Source organism: Anoplopoma fimbria, chromosome 6 (genome assembly GCF_027596085.1).
Source record: "Anoplopoma fimbria isolate UVic2021 breed Golden Eagle Sablefish chromosome 6, Afim_UVic_2022, whole genome shotgun sequence".
In the NCBI taxonomy this organism is placed as follows: domain Eukaryota; kingdom Metazoa; phylum Chordata; class Actinopteri; order Perciformes; family Anoplopomatidae; genus Anoplopoma; species Anoplopoma fimbria.
In genome coordinates this window covers 26550846-26573787 of record NC_072454.1, presented here as the reverse complement: position 1 = coordinate 26573787, position 22942 = coordinate 26550846, and the positions used below count along the sequence as shown (strand labels likewise).

General features: G+C 41.0%; 1 protein-coding gene and 1 pseudogene across 1 annotated transcript; both read left to right on the top strand.

The window, feature by feature from the left end:
- The first annotated feature begins 3129 nt into the window (after positions 1–3129).
- Positions 3130–14331, top strand: fbxo28 (F-box protein 28). The gene is given in 6 exon segments (XM_054600501.1): positions 3130–3377; positions 6619–6728; positions 8071–8209; positions 9333–9528; positions 10729–11169; positions 11172–14331. Coding segments are annotated over 6 exon segments (1140 nt in total). The 5' UTR covers positions 3130–3194; the 3' UTR covers positions 11243–14331.
- A 462-nt stretch (positions 14332–14793) lies between these two features.
- On the top strand, positions 14794–22079 carry LOC129092789 (NLR family CARD domain-containing protein 3-like; annotated as a pseudogene).
- The last annotated feature ends 863 nt before the right edge of the window (positions 22080–22942 follow it).

Sequence of the window (22942 nt, the reverse complement as noted above, 5' to 3'; positions counted from 1 at the left end):
CTATGACAACAAAAATAACCACGCTTAACTCAACAGTTATTTTCTTCTGAGGGTGGCGCTCCATCCCCACTATAAAAGGCTGGTACATGTTTCTTCTGCTTTTCAGAGGTAGACTTCATTGATGAAGGGGTTTTGCTTTAGTATGTTGAGTCTATCTTTGTATCAAAGAAACTTGAAAGTGATAGTCAGTAGTGAAATAAGTATATTTAACGTAAGAATTCTACAGTTAAAAAAAACTTAGAAAGGTATGCAAAATCGTTAGGTAAAAGTACAAAAAGCTAAGCATGAAATACTGTAAAAGTAGCAATAGTGAAAGTTTTCATTATGAAGAATGGTCCATCTCTGAATAATGTATGAGGTATTAATAGATTATAATAAGTGATGCATTTATGAAAGGTGAAGCTAGATTTACTTTGTATGCTGCTGAGCAGCTTAAAGGAGTGTTGTGTAGGATTTAGTGGTGAGGTTGCTGGTTGCAACCAACTGAAAACCCCTCCGCTCACCACCTCCCTTTACAAGAGTATTATAGAACTCGCTGGCCTTCAGGTAACATAAAAATATGAAAGTCTCTTTCTAGAGCAAGTGTTTGGTTTGTCCCTACTGGGACACTGTAGAAACATGACGGTACAACTTGACAGACTGTGGAATAGGACCCACTCACTATGTAGATATAAATGGCCTTTTCTAAGCTAACGAAAATGCAACCATTCTTAATTTCGGGTCATTATACACTAAAGACAGCATAGATGGATATTACATCCCAATTCTCCCAGTTCATTCCTCTAAATCCTAAATATTGGACCTTTAGCCCTATTACAATGCATCATAATTTATAGTTGATTTATAATTTGCATTAATAATTGAAATCTGCAAAGTAGCTGAAGCTGTCAAATAAATGTGGTGGGGTACATGTTAGGCTTCCAGGGTAGAGGAGTGGAAGCAGTTATTTTTTATTTGGGGGGTTGGACCCTGTTCATGCTCCCCGTGGGACAAAGGGCAGGAATCCGTCTGCTTATTCAGCCCACAGACAGCAGTGGGGATTTATCAATACGCAACACATTTAAATAAATGCATGTTTATCAATACCCAGCTGTTTCTGGGAAGATGTTGCATCACCCTCAGTCAGATACAGGATCAATGAGTCAGACAGAATTCAATTTAGCATGAAAGGAAAATACTCAAGAACGAGTAGTCAAAATTCTACTTAAGTACAGTTCTAAGCTATCAAAAATATTTTTGGGGGGGTTGCCAGGTTGTGAACAATTTCTCACTTTAAAATAAACTGTTAAGTACATAGTTATAACTCTAAGTAAGTCATTATAGCTCTATTCTATAAAGTCGGAGATAAAAACCTTCCATTTTGAAGACCTGCTGAAAAGGTCAAATAAGTAGGTCTTTGTGGCCATGGACTATTTCACAAAGTGGCCTGAGGCATATGCAGTGCCGGACCAGAGCGCCAGCACGACAGCAGAGAAGCTGGTGGAGGGGATGTTCGTCTGCTTCTTGTTCCCTGCCGAGTTTCACAATGATCAGGGGATGAACTTTCCTGGGTCGTCAGTGAGGTCAGCTAGGGGTGAAGAAGAAGAGGACCACACTACTCTATCCCCAAAGCGACGGGCTGGTGGAATGGTTTAACTGCACCCTAGCCCCCTAGCTCACCATCCATCATCAGCAGGACTGGGAAAGCCCTGGTCCTGCGCGCCTTCCGCACTGCTGTCCAGGAGTCCAGCAAGTGCACACCTGCTGAGAACCTGAGCTTATGGAAATGGTTACTACCGTGAAATATAGCCTACAGGTGGTGCATATCCCGACTACACCCACCAGGCCCAGGCCAACTCAGGGGTGCGGGAGAAAAGGGCCTACGACACACAGTTCCGGGGGCCCAACGATCTTGTTACAACACATGTGCCATGTGTCACAACATTGTCAGCTCTGATCAGTGTGACAATGTGAGGCCTGGGCCTGGTCATCAACCCTGAACATCTAAGGTTCGGCCCCACGTAGCAGCCGGCAGGATGAAGTCGCACCATCTATTGTGTTATGACCTGTTGAATCCCATATTTTACCTCTCATGTTTCTATCACCTCCGATATTTCCATCCCAGCAACAAAGATATCTGTTATGCCTTTATCTCCTCCAACTTATTACTGGACTGTGTTATGGACTGCCACTGTTGTAGTTTAAGTGTGTTTTACTGATGTTCTGTTCATGTTTCTGGTGTGTATTTATGATATGTGGGATTGAGTGTTTATCAGTATAGTGTGTTCAGCAACAAAAGATATCTGTTGCTCTCATCTTAAACTATAATATAAAATATCTTAGATCTATATAAATGTACTTCTATTGCTTTCTAAGTAGTTAGAGTCTCAAGAAATAAACTGAAGTCAAACATGTTTTGATGAACTGTCTTGTGTATTTACGGCCCACCGGTCCGGTCCTCAGCAGTCCTCTCTGGTGGCTGAACTCTCTGTAGATGTGTTTTGATGGAACTGTCTTCTGTATTTATGGTCTTCAGGAGTCCTCTCTGGTGGCTGAACTCTCTGGAGATGTGTTTTGATGAACTGTCTCCTGTATTTATGGTCCTCAGCAGTCCTCTCTGGTGGCTGAACTCTCTGGAGATGTGTTTTGATGGACTGTCTTCTGTATTTGATGGTCTTCAGTACTGCAGTCCTCTCTGGTGGCTGAACTGGATGTGTTTTGATGGACTGTCTTGTGTATTTATGGTCTTCAGGAGTCCTCTCTGGTGACTGAACTCTCTGGAGATGTGTTTTGATGGACTGTCTTCTGTATTTATGGTCTTCAGGAGTCCTCTCTGGTGGCTGAACTCTCTGGAGATGTGTTTTGATGGACTGTCTTGTGTATTTATGGTCTTCAGGAGTCCTCTCTGGTGACTGAACTCTCTGGAGATGTGTTTTGATGGACTGTCTTGTGTATTTATGGTCTTCAGCAGTCCTCTCTGGTGACTGAACTCTCTGGAGTCCTCTCTGGTGACTGAACTCTCTGGAGATGTGTTTTGATGGACTGTCTTGTGTATTTGGTCTTCATGGTCTTCTCTGGAGATGTGTTTTGATGGACTGTCTTGTGTATTTATGGTCTTCAGTAGTCCTCTCTGGTGACTGAACTCTCTGGAGATGTGTTTTTCTCGCTCGCTTCCCTCTGAATCGTCACTTCCGTCTCCTCCTTAGCGAAGCAAGATGGCGGCCGTCGTGGAGAGAGTGGATGGATGTGTTGGATCCTTGGACTCAGACGCGGTGTCGCCGTCCAGCCCTCCGCCGGACCAGCCGCACCAGAACAACCCGCTGCTGGCGCTGCCCATCGTGGCCATCGAGGCCATTCTCAACTTCATGTCTTACGACGAGATCAGCCTGCTGCGCTCCGTAAGAACAACAAAGCTAATGCTAGGGCTAACATGCTAGGGTTAACATGCTAGGGTTAACATGCTAGGTTAACATGTTAACATGCTAGGGTTAACATGCTAGGGTTAACATGTTAGGGTTAACATGCTAGGGTAAACATGCTAGTGTTAACATGCTAGGGTTCACATGCTAGGGTAAACATGCTAGGGTAAACATGCTAGGGTTAACATGCTAGGGTGAACATGCTAGGGTGAACATGTTAGGGTGAACATGCTAGGGTTAGGGTTAACATGCTAGGGTTAGGGTTAACATGCTAGGGTTAGGGTTAACATGCTAGGGTTAGGGTGAACATGCTAGGGTGAACATGTTAGGGTGAACATGCTAGGGTGAACATGCTAGGGTTAGGGTTAACATGCTAGGGTTAACATGCTAGGGTACACATGCTAGTGTTAACATGCTAGGGTTAACATGCTAGGGTTAACATGCTAGGGTTAACATGCTAGGGTTAACATGCTAGGGTGAACATGCTAGGGTGAACATGCTAGGGTGAACATGTTAGGGTGAACATGCTAGGGTGAACATGCTAGGGTTAGGGTTAACATGCTAGGGTTAACATGCTAGGGTTAACATGCTAGGGTTAGGGTTAACATGCTAGGGTTAACATGCTAGGGTTTGGGTTAACATGCTAGGGTTTGGGTTAACATGCTAGGGTTAGGGTTAACATGTTAGGGTTAACATGCTAGGGTTAACATGCTAGGGTTAGGGTTAACATGCTAGGGTTAACATGCTAGGGTTAGGGTTAACATGCTAGGGCTAACATGCTAGGGTTAACATGCTAGGGTTAGGGTTAACATGCTAGGGTTAACATGCTAGGGTTAACATGCTAGGGTTAACATGCTAGGGTTAACATGCTAGGGTTAACATGCTAGGTTAACATGCTAGGGCTAACATGCTAGGGTTAACATGCTAGGGTTAACATGCTAGGGTTAACATGCTAGGGTTAGGGTTAACATGCTAGGGTTAACATGCTAGGGTTAGGGTCAACATGCTATGGTTAACATGCTAGGGTTAGGGTTAACATGCTAGGGTTAGGGTTAACATGCTAGGGTTAGGGTTAACATGCTAGCCTCATGCAGCATCTCTGGACTGCTGGTGTTTAAGCTCCACGTAGACAACATGTGTGGATAATATTTAAAGCCAGTGTTTAATGTGAAAGCCGTCCGACTGCAGCGGTGTCCGGCAGTGCAACACACACACACACACACACACACACACACACACACACACACACACACACACACACACACACACAGAATGTTGACTCGTTGATGAGGGAAGGATGGACCGAACTATCTGGACTCGTTTAGCTGCTCCTGTATCCTGTGATGGTGTCCCTGCAGTGCAGACATCGGCCCTTTAGAGGTTATCTGGTCATCCACTGGTCAGCATGCACTCCTCACGTTATTCTGCTAACGTCACATGCACAGTTAGAGCTTTAGACCAGGCTTCAGGTCCTCAAGGTCACTAGACCGTGTTAGAGCAGTTCCTTAGTGCGATGCAACAGTGTAAGCCTCAGCCAGTGCCTTCCTTGGGTGGATCAAGAGCAAAGACAGGGTCCAGGCCCGTCCTCCACATTGTTCAGGACAGATTTTGCATGTCTATGCCTGGTGTTTTGTAGGTTTACCGAAACCCTTAAGTTATGTTGTTGGTTGAAATCATGGATGCAAGTGAAGCCAATGCAGAAGTGTCTTTAAACCTGCATTATCTCTCCTGTCCACCAGGGGGCGACTCCTCTGGTTGTATAGAAGTCTATGAGAAAATGACTCTACTTCTCTCTTGATTTATTCCCTCAGTAAACATTGTAAACATGAGTTTATGGGCTCAATCTCTAGTTTCAAGTCTTCTTCAATACAGCATGATGTTCATTTAGTAAATGATGGTCCATTTAGAGTCAAATAGACCATAAAGCAGGGTATGCTTAAGGGCGGGGCTACCTTGTGATTGACAGGTTGCTGCTGCTACCAGAGATGTATACGGTATTTCCACATCACTCCTCCACATTCCAAATATGGACACTTCTGTTCACCGTTTGCCAAAAGGCCAGATGGTACGGCCTGATTCAAAGATGGCAACAGAGAAATCGCCAAAAGGCTTCATAAAGGCAGTACACAAACCAATAGGTGATGTAACGATGACTACGTCGACTTCTTTTATTAGGGCCCGAGCACTGACGTAGTCAGAGCATAGATATGGAGCAGTGAACATAATAGGGGCGTGGCTTTGTACAACAACACACATAAAGTGAAAACCGTTTGGCCTATCCTCACGAAATTTGCAGAATATGTCGGCATCGCATCCTGTAACTTACCCTGACATTTTCATTCCATTCATCCAATAGGGGCAGCTATCTTAAGACCTTTCAAGATGAAAAGTTATTAAAAGCTTTACTTTTGATCGAACGGCCTAGATGTAGCGGGACTGTGCAGGGAGCACTCCTGAGGACCTTTTTCGACTCTGTGGTGGCATCAGCCATCTTCTATGGAGTGGTCTGCTGGAGCAGCAGCATTGCGACAGCCGACAGGAAGAAACTTAACAAACTGGTTAAGAAGGCCAGCTGTGTCCTGGGGTGTCCACTAGATACAGTGGAAGTGGTGGGAGACAGGAGGGTGATGGCTAAACTATCATCCCTGGTGGATTGTCTTATTTTATGTAGGTCAGTACAAGAACATTTACTCAATTATATTTGATCCAAACATAGTGAGTGAATGGGTCAAGGAATGCACACTCACCTTGTTAAATGGTGTTAACTTTCCAGTAAATTTCTGTAAAATTCCCAAGGGAAGTTAAAATCGTGAATTCCTATTTTATTCTCGTTATTACTCATAAATATCTAACAAATTCCTGTTATTTCCCAAGGAAGGTCTACCTGAATATTACCATAATTGTGGGAAGTGAGAAGATGATATTGAACATGCCTCAAAGACCATGGAAAAGATTGTTAACAAAGCAGCCTCCAAGTGTAATCATAAATGCCAAGGTGTCAACTTGTAAAAAATGATGAGGCTAGAGGTACAGACCTCCATCCAAACTACTGGTTTAAGAACCCTACCTAGGCAGATGTCTTCCTGCTGAAAATGCCTTGAAAAAGATGCCAAACTCCAGCAGCCTCACAGATCTGCTGCTGGAAGCAGAAGTGCAACTTTGTGTCTCTTAAGACGGAGTACCTGTTGTTCACCTTTTTTCCTTTGTCCATCTTCTCCAGGTGTGTAAGCGGATGGACACGATCTGCCAGCGTGTCCTGAATCAGGGCTTCCTGAAGGTGGAGCGTTACCACAGTCTGTGCCAGAGACAAGTCAAAGCCCAGCTGCCCAGGTCAGTATCACGCCAGTACAAGCTCTGTTGGAAAAATGTGTTCACTGCTTTGGAGCCTCTTATGTCTCTGTTTCTGAAGGGACATTTCAAAACAGGATTGAACATCTGCTGAACCCTCATGGTCATTTTTTAAATACATAAGTATATGTAGTATATTTACTTCTACGTTTCTTCTCATTTAACATGTCATTACATTTCTAAAGGAACTCGATGTCTGTCTCACATATGTTTCTCATGTCTCATGCTGACGGCAGTTAAACAAGTCTGGCGCTGAGCTTACGTCTTGTCTTCACTGGCTGAGTAGTGAAAGCAGCATGTCAGCAGCAGCTTCACTCCTCTCTACACTGGATGTGTTTGGTACATAGACTATAAGAGCTTAATGCCCAATAGAGTATTGAAAAGAAAATGCACTTGAAGCCTGAAAGAATGCTTTAGCTCAAACATATTAGGAATGTAAAGGAATATTGGTGTTCACAGCTGTGCTGATTTAAAACTGACCACCGTACCTGTTCCTTCATTCTCTTACTGCAGGAGGGAATAGCCACACCTGGCTGGCTGCTTAGTTTATATTTTAGATGTATTCAACTGGCTATGTGGCTCGAATGCTCATCACAAAAAGGGTCCAATACTCAAAAAAGTTTAGAAGCACTGGGTTAGGATATGTTTGTCTGAATGACCACTGCCTCACATCAGCTCCAACCCAGAGTTTTCTGATTCCAATAAAGTGGCAAAAGTTAACTTGAGTCAAAGCTCTACAGAAACCTTAATGCATACTTTAAATCCATTAAATTTAGCCTCACTAAATTATTCAAAAATGTGTTTTTTGATATCCGCTCTCTTGAAGGGTAGACCTAACATTGTTATGTGTGACAGCATTGTTGAAAGAACTCTACAGGGAAATAAAACGCTTCTCTTCACCTTTCTGTTTGCTTTATATCTATTTATAATTGTGACAAAAGTTTCTTATCGTCAGACATGTCTTTATAGTCATGTTGGCAATACAAACAAGGCATCTCAATATTTTCGTCACATAGAATGCTAATGAAACCAGTCAACCTACTGAGCCAGCTTAGGTGGTTTTGGGAACCCTCTTAACTAAAGTAAAGAGAGAATCTCGATTCTTCAACTTATTTTCCTGCCCAATTAAACCAGATGGAAAGCATGGTTTGTGATATTGAGAATATTCCATTGCATTGTGGTAAAGCTCAGGAAGCTTATTCAGTTTCTCAAAATTAAAGCGATGAATAAAGGTGTTGATGGGAAGATACCTTTTAATAAAAGTTCTCTGATGTAAACCAGTGACCAGGGCTTGACCAGTGTGTTTATTATGAATTGTCTGCAGGCGAGAGTCGGAGAGGAGAAACCATTCACTGGCCCGTCACGCCGACATCCTGGCTGCCGTGGAAACACGCCTCTCTCTGCTCAACATGACCTTCATGAAATACGTCGACTCCAACCTCTGCTGCTTCATCCCTGGAAAGGTTAGCTCAGCTGCCTCTGGTCCACAGAACGGCAGCAACAGTAGTCTGACAGACAGGACCGGTGGCAACGCTTCAGATATTATTATATTCCTTTATTGATCCCCATGGGGGAAATTCGAGTGTTGCAGCAGCTCAACTACACAGACACAGACAATAAATACACATACTATACAACTACACAGACACAGACAATAAATACACATACTATACAACTACACAGACAATAAATACACATACTATACAACTACACAGACAATAAATACACATACTATACAACTACACAGACAATAAATACACATACTATACAACTACACAGACAATAAATACACATACTATACAACTACAGACAATAAATACACATACTATACAACTACACAGACAATAAATACACATACTATACAACTACACAGACAATAACAACATACTATACAACTACACAGACAATAAATACACATACTATACAACTACACAGACAATAAATACACATACTATACAACTACACAGACAATAAATACACATACTATACAACTACACAGACAATAAATACACATACTATACAACTACACAGACAATAAATACACATACTATACAACTACACAGACAATAAATACACATACTATACAACAAAATAAAGATAGAGATATAGATATCATTGACATTTCCTCAAAAGCAAAAATAATGTTTCAGTTAATATCCTCTCAACATGAACATTCCTTCATGTTCACCATGCTTCCTTCATAACCAAATATGCTCTACAGTTGTTAAAAACAGAAGAGTTGATTATAGAGTACAGAACAGGAGGTTAGTGAGGGTGATTTAAAAAAACATCCAGAACATCAGTGATATTTTGATGACAAGAGGTGCCTGCAAAGGGATATTAAAAGACAAAACCCGCCCAGCCACAACCTGTTCACCCTGCTGTCATCTGAAAAGAGATCCAGAAGTATCAGCTGCCGTAACCCCAGAATTCTCAGACCTGGGCAGCAGGAGAGCCCACGGAGACAGTCAGGGGTTTGAAAAAAACCATCAGTGTTTTCAGTCTCCTATCAGGCATCTCTTTTCTGTGTGTGCGTTCTGATTCCCTGTCCTATTCGCTACGTCACAGGCCGTTGTGTTTTGTCAGGTGATAGATGAGATCTACCGTGTGCTGCGGTATGTGAACTCCACCCGAGCCCCACAGCGAGCTCACGAGGTCCTCCAGGAGTTGAGGGATATCTCCTCCATGGCCATGGAGTACTTCGATGAGAAGATCGTCCCCATCCTGAAGAAGAAGCTGCCTGGGGCTGACCTGTCCGGCCGCCTCATTGGCTCCACACCAGGTAATGGACATGTGTTTCTGCTGACTTGTATACTCAGAATCTCAAAAAAAAAATCCCCCTAATGCAGATCTCTATACTGCTGCTCTCCATATGACAATATGAGATACAAATGTCAGCTCTTGTGGTTTTGATCAAGATTTAAATCCAAAAAATGGACTTTGTCAAACGTGTTTGGTTCAAAGCTTCACTGTAAGATGCTGAATGTTTAGATAAGTAGCACTAGATGCTTATTTTTACATTAAAAAGAAGTAGTAATATGGTTATCTGAAAAGGTGAACTTACAATGAACTGTGGTGCAACATGTTGGGCATAAATGTGACCATGGTTCCAGTACAAATAACTAAAGCACGTATGTGCAAAAGAATTCCAAAGTAGGATGAGTAGCTGGTTCTGGTTCTGGTTTTATGTGGGGAGAAGTATTTCTCCCCACATAAAATTCCCATTTATTTCAGAGTCCATTAGTGATTGTTAAATGTTCTTCACCACGGAGACACAGGAGCCTCATTAATCATTGAACCATACAATAAGTTGACGTGTACTTGACCTCCAGTGTGAAGTTATTAACTTTGTTTCTGAGAAATTTTCTGTAGAGATGCACCAAACCTACTTTTTAAGTCCCCTTCCTAATGTTGTTAAACAAAATGGAACAAATAGATGCATAGATATAAATTGACGGAATTGTTAATTTTTTATTAAAATAATAAATCTTATACTAACAACTTGGTAAAATAATCTTAAACATCGATAGAAATCACAATTCAAGTGTACCTGGACCAGCTATATAAGTCGGTATTCACCCGAATTCACCTGATCCGGTAACAGGTCAGTTTGTTATGGAATAATACCTATGTTTATTCTGATAAATAATTAAAATGAAATGTCAAGAACGGAAGTATTCGCACACGTATTTTTATTATTAAACGGAAAATAGAACTGCACACCTTCTGCATTTTTCCCTAGTTAATGTTCGCTGTTAGCTGCTGGTAAGTTTCAGCTGGAGACTGAAGTCATTGAAATAAAACTTCCACAGAGAGGAAGTGAATGGAATGATTCCTGTCAAACAGCTTGATCATCGATGAAAAAGATCTATTGAAAAGGCTGGGACCTTGATACATTTTAATATTGTATGTGAACTAGTTTTTAGTAGCAGGTGATTCACATTAAATTCCTGAAGTCTCAACCTTTGTCCTGTTCCCTCAGTGGCAGGCCCATCTACCTCCCTGACCACCATGTCCCTGTTGGCCAAGAACACGCCGTCGCGCTCAGAGATGACCAAGGTGCAGCAGCAGGTGAAGGTGAACGGGGCGTCGATGACGGTGCTGCGGAGGGAGATGCAGGAAATCCGGGTCAAGCAGCTGGAGCAGCAGAAGCAGCTGCAGGACCAGGAGCAGAAGCTGCTTGAACAGACCCAGGTGATCGGTGAGCAGAACGCCCGCCTCGCCGAGCTGGAACACAAGCTCCGCGAGCTGATGGACAGCAGCACCGCTGCTATGGGAGGAGCCAGGCCCAGCGCAGCCGCCCCCTCCACGTCCAGCAGGGCCGCCGTGTCTTCCACCGTTGGCGCCGGCGCATCAGGCACTGTGTCGGCGAGTGGCAGCGTGGCGGCGGCCTCCCTATCCAGAGAGCCGGAGGGTGAGGGGGGTTGTCGCTCAAACGCACCAGAAAGAGCTCAGACCTTCCGCGACAGTCCAAACGGCTGCGCAGCAAGAAATAAGAGACTCAGTGTGTCATTTAGTTGAAGCTTTCTCCTTTTGGTTTCCAGGTCCGACTGATCACATCTTCTCCCCCAATCCCCTGAGTCCTCCCCAACCCTACCAACACTCATCACCTGTACTGTCTGTGAGATGACGAGTACCTTCCCCCAACCCCCACTAAATCAGAATATAGGCAGGTGGCCGCCCTGTGCGAGACTATTTATTGAAGGTTACATTAAAATGACTGTAATGCTTTTTTAATGTAAAAGCTTTTCTAGGAGGCTTGTATGCTTTCAAAAACATTAGTTTGTCTAAACAGAAATTCAGATGGAAGGTAAATTTGGTTAACAGAAGTCAGGTGTTACGATCTATTAATGCAGTTCCTGTTTCTAAAAAAAAAAGAGAGATTTAATTTCAGAAACGTACATGATTAAAAGAATGTCACAGTAAAAATACAGAGTCATGAAAGTCCAGACATGGCACATCAAGTTAGAACCCAATAATACACCTAACTGAAGTTGCATGTTATGGGTAACCAGTGATCTCCTTTCCATTTTTCACATGGGTAGGATATCTAAATCCAGCGAGCATTCATTTCATTCACACTCGCTTCTTCTTACTCTGGTTAAGTGCAATAAAAGTCATCTGGAAAGTAAGACGTAATTCATATTCCTTGCCAGTAGCACGGGTGGTCTGGTCAATCCGACTGGTTTGTGAATCAGCTCACAAAGGAGGGATGGGGTCCTTAAAGATGGAAGAGGAAGTAAAAGTGTTGACTCTTGTGAAAACCACCCATAATGTAAAGGTTTCCAGTGAGAGCAGACCCCAGCTCTGTGGTGTTCATGCTTCTCTGTTACTGTGTGTGCTGTGACACTAAAGAACTGCTCTCCACTGTCCTTCAGGATCGTACCAGTGTTCTCACACATTTCCGCCCATTTAATACCAATAATGCACAGCTCAGTACAGCTAAACATTTGATTAATTACAACGCTTACAGTACCTTCAATGTGTTGTTACTTCTTTCTAGACAGCCGTTTGTTTCCATTATTTTCACTGCAGAGACGTGCACTTCATGACTTGCCTTAGTTATCAACTGATAAACAGAAAACATGGCAGCTGTTGCTGGAAACGTTCAAATTTCTCCTCTCTGCCGATCAGGTGATCAAGATCAGAGAAATGGTCCACCTACTAGCTTTTTCCAGAGCCACATCCCCTAAGTCCCTACAATTGGAAATACTAGTTTATATTTAAGATTATTTTGCTAAATTGTAAATAGTTTGACGATTCTTTTTAAAAACCCAAAGTCACTTACAAGCTTCTTTTTGACACTTTCAACGATATTCAATTTATTTTGTAAAGCCCAAAATCACACATTTGCCTCAGGGGGCTTATCTCACTGTCTTCTTACAGTATGTATATGATATGACAAACTTAGCTGCTAATGAAGACCTTGAGATGCTGTTGGAAGCTCTCAAAGTAAACTAGTATGTCAACCTTTTTATTTATATTTTTTCCATCAAACTTCTACTTTCTCAAGATCTACCTCCTAGGTTTCTTTCAGACTTTTTTTAGCCTCATCTCACAGCCTTCAGTGGAGTTTGTATCCACGGTTTGTAGAGACTGTGGCTGTGTTCAAAATCACATACTACTAGTACTAGAAGTACTACATTCTGTCTTTAAATGGACAATTAAGTCATTACCAGCAACAGTTCACACTAAAGTACACCCATGTCTTCTCTGTCTCATGTGACTGTATGTGACACATGTGGTCATGTGATCGATTAGATCGTTCATGGGACCGTTCATGGGACTGTATCAATCACTACCTTACCTGTCCGGCTTACTGTCGAATGAAACTTGTCTATCACAAATGTAAATCAACATGACATCTTTTACTCATTTCAAAATTGTACAGTTTTATTCTTGGGCAAAAAGGATTAAATATTTTAGTGTAGGAAAATGTTTTCTACAGTACATATACCTTAACGTCACTCGCCATCATTCCTTATTATTTTATCCAATGTTAATTATGTAAACCGTCTGACTCTCTATCCGCCATTGGACAGTTTGAAGAGCAGCAATGCTTTTTGGGACGGCTGACTATGTCCAATAAACTCGTGTCACACTCAGATATTCTTGATAATCTCGTATACATCCACGCATTTCTCATGTACACTAAATTCACTGCTAGACTCAGACACTCGGGTTACCGTTGTCCCCTCTAATTATTTGTAGTAAATAGGTGGAAACAGAAAACACTTGTATGGTCCTTAAAAGTCAACTATAAAAGTACCCAGTGTATGTACTGGCATTTAAAGGCTGCGATCACCTAAATGACATATTTGCTCACTTCCTCTCTAGTAACATTCAGATTGTTTTCTGTTTTTCTCATCCATCCATGGACATGTCTGTTTCTGAGACTTCTGCCTCCAGCCAGAAACAAGGGACCGACATGGGGTTGAACCCAACTGCATGGTTAGATGTCACCAGAGGGAAGTGAGGAAATCAGTTTCCGACCCTTGAGTTGTTGTCATCTTTAAATGCTGTAACACCAAGTTTGAAATTGAAATCTAAAATCAGCCCGTTGCCATGGGAGTAAGGGAGAACTTAGAACACTAGAACTTGTGACTGGTGTGCAGTGACCGTAGAGGGGTGCATTTGTGCTCCACAGAATGGGTCAGAGTAAGTTCCCCCACCTGTCGCTGCTCTTCCCCTCCTGTATGAACCCGGCTAGGTTTAGTATTCTTAGTTTAAAGCTCTTCAGTTGTTCGGATGACCTAAAACCACTGGTGAGCATTAACTTTTGGTAAAGAAACCGTGGAGATGCAGTTCACATCTTGGTGAACACTAGCACTCATTCTAATGACACTGGGCCAGAAAAACACAAGAAGATGTAAACTAGTGGCTTAATTTGAGACTGCGTCTCAGTTTAGAAAACTGTACTGTAATCTCCATGTACTTTAAAGTGTAGATTGTGAAATATTCTGTATGTGTATACCAAGAAAACTATCTTTTGAGTTGGCCAACTTGGGGCTAACTGTCTGGTTTGTTGCACTCATTGCTGGTAAAAAAAATGTACAAATGAAACCTATTAAAAACTCAACTTATCTCACACATCTCTGTTTACACACATTTTGAGCTCTGCTTATACGGGCAACTTCTCTGGTTCATTTCTATCAGTTGGTTTTTACTTTAGTAGATATGCAGGTTTTAAAGCTGTGCGCTATTATGTCGTCAAGTCGATGGGCTTGTGAGATGCACATTAACAAAAGACTTGCAGCCTAGATCCATGCAAGCACCTCAGTGAGGTTTGGTGGTGCTTTGTGCTAATGCTAATGCAAAGCAGGTATAATTATCATGGTCACCATCGTAGTGTGTTAGTGTGCCAACACAAGCAGTTAACAGCTTACAACTGAGGCGGAAGGGAATGCTATTAGTTTAGCAGATATTTGGCCATTAACCACAAGCTTTTGAAGAAAAGTCAAGACGGTTGTTACATTTCATCCTGTACTGAATACATTCAATAGCTATAAAACACTAAAGTGCAGTGTATGGCATCCAAATCAAAGCGATGGAGGGTGAGATATCTAGACTTTCCCTTATAAGGCTGAAGCCCAAAAACATGGGATCATACCTTTCCATAAAGCAATGCTTCAGGAGTTACAATCCAATCATAATCTGTAACCGCTCATCGTTTAAAGCACTAGTTACCCTCTGAGAGCTAATTTGACTGAATGAGAGATGCTCATAGCACCAAGTTGTACATCACAAACAGCAGACAAAATGTCTCTTTCTTTTATGCTCCTTTCATAGCGTTTTATCATATCGCCTCTATTACAATCTGCCTTTTTGTGTTTGTTTTGGACGTGCGCCACCAAACGAAGCCTCTGCTGCTGAGTCACAATGAACCTACTGAAGCTAAACTTCATGTGTTTGGACTGTTGGAGGAAGCTGGAGAAAACAACCGCTAAAACAGGGACAACATTCGATCTCCACACAGAAGGGCCCGACCTATCCGGAAGGGTTCCAACCCAGAACCCTGTGAGGCCACAGTACTGACCACTGAATCCCCGCACAGAGTAACTATAGGCCTATCTACCATTCTCCAACTTGTAATATCCAAGTTGTAATTATAACTGGAAAACATGGCTCAAGAAAATTAAACTCAAATTTCATGGACATAGTGTCATATGTCATTATACAGTATGTTTAAGCCTGTTATGATCAGGCCTGCAATCATTCTTACGTCTCCACCAGAGACATTATACAACTATTTTCCCTTTTAAAGGATTCTCAGTGAAGGTATCATTCAAATTACATGTCGTCATTATACATGTTGTTAATCAAGAGATAATGATAAGTGCAATTGGTTCACTGGGTTCTGGGTTCTGGGTTGGAACCCTTCTGGCTTGTAAAACAACTACATATATGACATAAAACAATGGCGTATAAGTACCAGATTTATAGTGACAATATTACATTTCAATAGAATGAGAAGAAGGACATAACATTTGAGCTTTCAAATTCATATTTATTAACATACCATCAAAGAGTCCTTGTGTAGACTGTTGTTGCTGCATGCTGCATGTTTGCACCACGAACAAACCACATTTCCGGGACGTATGTGGGACAAAACATTTAGCATATAGGCTTCTGACAAATTTTCTTCAAGTCTGATCTCTTGAATATCCATATTGGCACTATAAAGGACATCAACGGCCCTGAAATAAAGAAAACATCAGGCTAATGCCCCAGCTATGTATATCTCCAACACTATTACAGGCCTACGTATGCCCATGGACACACAGGCACACACATTACTGTATGGCACCCTTCTGTTCCTGTACACAGCTCATTTAAATCATTTCTGTTTCCCACACACAAACGCACAGATATGCAAGGGCTTCATCACAGTTCATGTTTTGTTTTTCCAGGGATTTTCTCTTCATGGTAAGAGGTCAAAGGGAAAGAGGCAACATCGGGGATCCTATCTGCCAAGTAGAGTCACAGTGATATCTATAGCAGTGCTCTCTGACAATTACTGGATGGACATAAAAGACCCTGGGAGCTGAAATGTTGAAGAAAAAAAACCATTTAGAGCAATTTACTACTGTGTATCAGACTGATGGGTTGTTAAAATGCTTTCATTCGTCCCACTCACCTCCCTCTCTGTAATCATCTCAGGTCAAAGAAAAAGTCTTAGATCAACATGAACATGTAGGCTCTTGAAGTTGTCAACGTCTGTAGAGCCACATACCAGAGGTGGATGAAACTAACAGGCTATCTAACTTATCAGCTCACTAGGCAGCTTATCAGTAAAAACATCTGTCTACCTCTGGTGCAAGCTCAGTGTAACCATGTGAAATTCTCCAAAACAGTGGAAAGTAAAGCTGGGAAGAAAACAAATAAAGTTGTATCCGCATGCAATAAAAATGTCATAAAAAATATCACAGTATAGTATGTCATAAAATGGTCATAAAAACATGACATAAATAAAAGTCGAAGTATAGCATTCCATAAAAATATACAAATACAGTATTTATTGCCATGAGAGTCATACAAAATGTAATTAAAGGTCACAGCCATAAAGATGCCATAATATATTGTCACAAAAACATCATAATTTAGTATGTCATTAAAAAATAATATTATAGTATGCAATATTAGAAGAAATGGCATAGTATAGTAAAGCATAAATTTGTCAAAAATATATAAAAAAAAAAACTATTCTATGACTTTTCTCGTCAGGCTATAGTATGACTTTTTCGACGTTATATACAATACCTTTTTAGTGTTTTTTTCAGCATACTATACTATGACTTTTTCAACATACTATAATATGAGTTTTTGATGACTTTCTTCGGCATTCTGTACCTATTACTTTTCCTAATTTTTGTCCTCATTCTTTACTCCTTCTTATGAGTATTTTTCTACATACCATACTATGCCATTTTAGACATGATATACTAGAATATCAAAAAGTCAGAGAGGCTAACACGACGTGGACACTGGACTGCATGCACTCCGAGAAGCCAGGCAGTGTGGGAGAGCGCACGACAGACTGTATTTGCTTTTGATTTATTCGAATAAAGAACCTTTGTTGAACATTACCTGCTGAAGCCTGCGTTTATGTTGAGGGGAGCTGAACTTGATCAAAGATGAGCAGTACAGTCTTCTGAAGCTGCTCCATGTTTTCAATCCAACATTACAGAAAGTCACAGCAGAGAAGCTCTCGGTCTGTAAACTTATTTTCATCTTTGATGGTCTGGATGAAAGCAGACTTTCATTGGATTTCCAGAAGAAGAAGGTCCTGTCTGATGTCACACAGAAGGCATCAGTCAATGTGCTGCTGACAAACCTCATCGAGGGGAATCTGCTTCCCTCAGCTCTCGTCTGGATAACTTCCAGACCTGCAGCAGCCAATCAGATTCCTCCTTCACGCGTTGACAGGGTAACAGAAGTACGAGGCTTCACGGACCCCCAGAAGGAGGAGTACATCAGGAGGAGATTCAGTGATGAAGAGCTGTCCAGCAGAATCATCTCACACATCAAGACATCCAAGAGCCTCCACATCATGTGTCTAATCCCAGTCTTCTGCTGGATCACTGCTAAAGTTCTGGACCACATGCTGACTACAGACCAAAGAGGAGAGCTGCCCAAGACTCTGACTGACATGTACTCACACTTCCTGCTGATCCAGACAAAGAGGAAGAAGCAGAGGTACCATGAGGGACATAAGAAGAGTCCACAGGAGCTGACGGAGGCTGACAGGGAAGTTCTTCTGAAGCTGGGGAGGCTGGCGTTTGAACATCTAGAGAAAGGAAACATCATGTTCTACCAAGAAGACCTGGAGCAGTGTGGTCTTGATGTCACAGAGGCCTCGGTGTACTCAGGAGTTTGTACCCAGATCTTCAAAAGAGAGAGTGTGATCTTCCAGAAAACAGTCTACTGCTTTGTTCATCTGAGTGTTCAAGAGTTTCTGGCTGCAGTCTACATGTTCCACTGTTTCACAAACAGCAACACGGTGGTACTAAAGGACTTCCTGGGAGAAGACTACAAGTGCTCATCCCTAGATGACTTCCTAAGGAGAGCCATGGAGAAATCCCTTGAAAGTAAAAATGGCCACCTGGACCTGTTTGTCCGCTTCCTTCATGGCCTCTCTGTGGAGTCCAACCAAAGACTCTTAGGAGGCCTGCTGGGTCAGACAGACAACAGTCCAGAAATCATCCAGAGAGCCATCAACAACCTGAAGGAGATGAACAGCGATACAATCTCTCCTGACAGAAGCATCAACATCTTCCACTGTCTGATGGAGATGAACGACCTCTTAGTACATCAGGAGATCCAAGAGTTCCTGAAGTCGGAGAACAGATCAGAGAGGAAACTCTCAGAGATGCACTGCTTAGCTCTGGCCTACATGCTGTAGATGTCGGAGGAGGTTCTGGATGAGTTGAACCTGGAGAAGTACAATGCATCAGAGCAGGGACGGTGGAGACTGATTCCAGCTGTGAGGAACTGCAGAAAAGCAATGTAAGTCCAGATGTGATAAACTTCATTAGCCTTATTAAGCCTGTGCTTCTCTGGCCTCAGCTCTGAAGTCCAACCCCTCCCATCTGAGAGAGCTGGAACTGGCCTACCTCCACATGCACGATTCAGGAGTGAGGCTGCTGTCTGCTGGACTGGATAGTCCACACTGTAGACTGGAGTCTCTGAGGTCTATTCACTGACTCTCTTTTACTGTTACAGAGCTAATATGTTTAATTAACAATCAAGTCTAATTTATGTTAGTACATAATTTATATCCATAACGTGTTAAATTCATTCTGACTTTAGTCACTAGTCACAAAAAGTATGTGTTTTAAAGAAACTTTAGAGTCAGCAGCATATTAGTCTGTGTTGACATCAATAGGTATATGATGTTTATATGTGGATGATGTCTGAAGAAGGTTGACATTATGATGATCCTCAATAACACAATAAAAAAGAGAAAAGCTCATTGATTAGGACATAGTAATGTTGAGCTAAATATTTAATACCTGAACACATCTGATCAGATTATAAATAGATTTTTATCTATCATTTGTTTTTTATTCAGATTCAGTCACTGCACTTTGTCAGAGATCAGCTGCTCTTCTCTGGCTTCAGCTTTGAAGTCCATCGTCGCCCATCTAAGAGAGCTTGAGCTAAGTGAAACTAACCTGCAGGATTCAGGAGTGAAGCTGTTGTCTGCTGGACTGGAGATTCCACACTGTAGACTGAAAACTCTGGGGTCAGACATCATTTTTTACTTCTGTGCTGGGATAGAAATTGTGTGAAGGTTGTGGTGACAGACATAAGGCTGATATTACACTGAGTATCTTAACGCTATTGTCTGTTTTCTTCTTCAGTTTAGTCCATTGACTGTAGCAGAGCAACGTTGAGCTAGAGTTTTAAAACCTTAATACATGAGTAAAACGAGAAATAGAGAAAAATGAGAAGAATACTACACTGGATAATCACTCTATAACTCTTAAACACTTAATTTCGTTTTATATTCCACTTGTTCTTTTAAAATACATTTTAATCAAAATATATAAATACAATGACTAAATAAATAATCTCTATATCAACTTTAAGAGAATAATGAATACATTCAGTATTTTCTGTTTCCAACATCTTTCATGAAGCTATGTAATGCAAGATGATATGACTTGATAACATAAACATAAAACATAAAATAAATAATGTATATGTCTTTTGTTCATCCTGACATATTTGACATCTTTGGAAACTTGAGTGGAATCTTAAATCAATTTCTGTGGGTTTCTATTTATGTTTGGCTGCACAACACAAGTTTTATATAGATGGAGCTACTTGTGGAGCTGAGTTTAAGAGGTGAAGTCACTACGCCTTTATTGAAGCAGCAGCAAATTGTCAGTTATAAGAATGAGAGCTCTTTTTCACTGTTGCATCTTGTTTAGTTAAGGTGTTTGGATTTCCTTTCCCCAAACTTCTACATTCTTAACCTTCTTTATCTCTGAAAAGATGAATACAAATTGAATGATTTCATGAAGGAACATTGTCTTCTAAAGTTATATAATTTATTATTTATGCAGATTGAGGTGGTGCAGTTTGTCAGAGATCAGCTGCTCTTATCTGGCTTCAGCTCTAAAGGCAAACCCCTCCAATCTGAGAGATTTGGAGCTGAGCTACAACATCCTGCAGGATTCAGGAGTGAAGCTGCTGTCTGCTGGACTGGAGAGCTCACACTGTAGACTAGAGACGCTGAGGTCAGTTCACTGACTCCCTATTACTGTTATAGATCTTATATGTTACATTTGCAATTCACCCTTATTTATGTACAAACATAACTTAAATCCATTAGGCTGTTAATTTACTTTAGTCCATATTTTCATATTTCTTGTACAAAATTATGTCTGCACTCACAAAAGGTAAATGGTCACATCTGAATGGAGAAGGTCCTCTGAACTAATATTTATTTGAAAAAGAAAAAGTTTACTTAATGAGCTAGAAATATTTATTTGGTTTCTGTTAATTTAAATGTGTTTTCACAAATTGACAATTGATGCTTTCTAGTAGCTGTTCTGATAATGATACATGTGAACAACAAATATGTGTTGAAATCGACAGGAGAGCTAGTAGCGTTAGTAACGCTGAAAGCTGTGGTTATTAAGTAGAGAGCAAAGCCATATGGAGGTTCCATTGAGTATCATCATGGTGCATTCAAGCTCCATTCTGTATAATTAATTATTGGATGAAAGTAAATTATAGGGTTATCATGATGTGTTCAAATGTAATCTTGTAAAATGTAGTTTTGGTGAGCAACTATGAATCCAGTTGTTTGACGGAGATGTTTTCACAGCAACATAAATAGATATTAGAGATGAATGATGACCTGTTTAACTTACAAACACTAGCTATGAGCACTTTATAATACACCGTTAAAATGTCTTATGTAAAGATTATTTTTATCAATAGAAATCCATTTTTTTAATATCCTTATGATTCGAATTGTGTGTTTTTATGTAAATAACCACAATATATGACTTAAACAAATTAAAAGAAAATAGTTGATTATAATAAATATTTTAGTTCATTGGCTATTTGTCTAATTGAAAAGGACTGAAGTGAGAGTGAAAATGTTACCTTAGTAGATAAAACAGGTATGGACAAACTGCATAATTTGCAGTTCATAAAAGGTCATACATCGCAATATATCGCAATGTTTGATATCGAAATACTCAGCATATGGCAATTATCACAATAATATAATATCATAACTTAAATAGCGTGATAACATTTCATTGTAGTGCCTCTGGGGATTCCAACCCCTAATCAAAGCATATTTACAAATTCAGACGTACTGAGCTCAGCAGCATGTTATCAATCTGTGTTGACATCAGTAGGTGTATGTATGTTGTGGTGACATCTGAATGATGTCTGTAGAAGGCTGACATGATGATGATCCACAATAACACAATGAGAAAGAGAAAAGCTCATTGATTAGGACATAGTCAAGTTGAGCTACACATTTAAAACCTGATTTCATCTGATTGGATCATAAATAAATAAAAAAATGTATATTCTTTTTTCAGATTCAGTGACTGCAGTTTGTCAGAGATCAGCTGCTCTTCTCTGGCCTCAGCTCTGAAGTCCAACCCCTCCCACCTGAGAGAACTGGATCTGAGTAACAACAACCTGCAGGACTCAGGAGTGAAGCTGCTCTCTGATCTTGTGGAGAGTCCACACTGGAGACTGGAGACTCTGAGGTCAGTAGAGGGTTGGAGTCAGTCCATGCTGGTGTACTACAGATACAGTATTTCCTGTAAACCTCCAACCTTCTCAGTGAAGCTGTGAGATGAACGCTGACAGGCTTCAGGATTAGACAAAGATAGACAATCAGATCAGCCAGAAGCTTGTTATGATTATGTGTTTGAGTTGCAATAATGATGCGTTCATAAACAGAGTTTATTTCCACTGTGTACTGAAGAGAATTCTGCAGAGTAAACAGACTTGCTTCCCAAAGTGTCTTCTGGTGTGTTAGCTTGGAGCTCAGTGTGTGAAAGGAAGCTGCTACAGACTGAAGTCCCTGCTGCTCTCTATACTGATGAAGGGAGTCTCTGTTAACACTGGTTTATCACTTCTGCCCCCTTCTTCTTCTCTCATCAGATGGATGAGATGAGAGCTTCATCCTGCAGTGACTGATTGAGGAACAACATGAAGAGATGACAATCAGTGCTTCAGTCTGCTCTGAGATCAGCTCCACTGTCAGAAACAATGTCAAGTTCCTCTCGATCTGATCAGAGAATCCTCAGTGTTTCTGGACTCTGTGTCTCCGCAGATAGGCTTTATCTTTTTTAGAAAAGTAATTTCACATTTCCACATTTTCACCAATGCTTTGCGATTCATTTCAGCTGTCAGCATTCCCTTTTTCTAAAGGAAATGCATTTTCTAGTTCTGGTTTGATGATTAACTGGACTTCATTTTATATTCATTAGTCATGTACACACTGGAAAATATGAAACCTGATTATCTTGTTGATTTTTTGTTGATAACAGTTTGATCTTTGACCCTGCTAATTGTCACGTAACATGGCTGAACACAGACACATGTTGTTGAATCAGTCGTTATCACCACAGTTCATGATCTGTAGCTCCTGCTGGAGCTGATCCCTGCCAGCAGATGTCCCTATTTCACTGATTATTTGAAAAATGTCCATC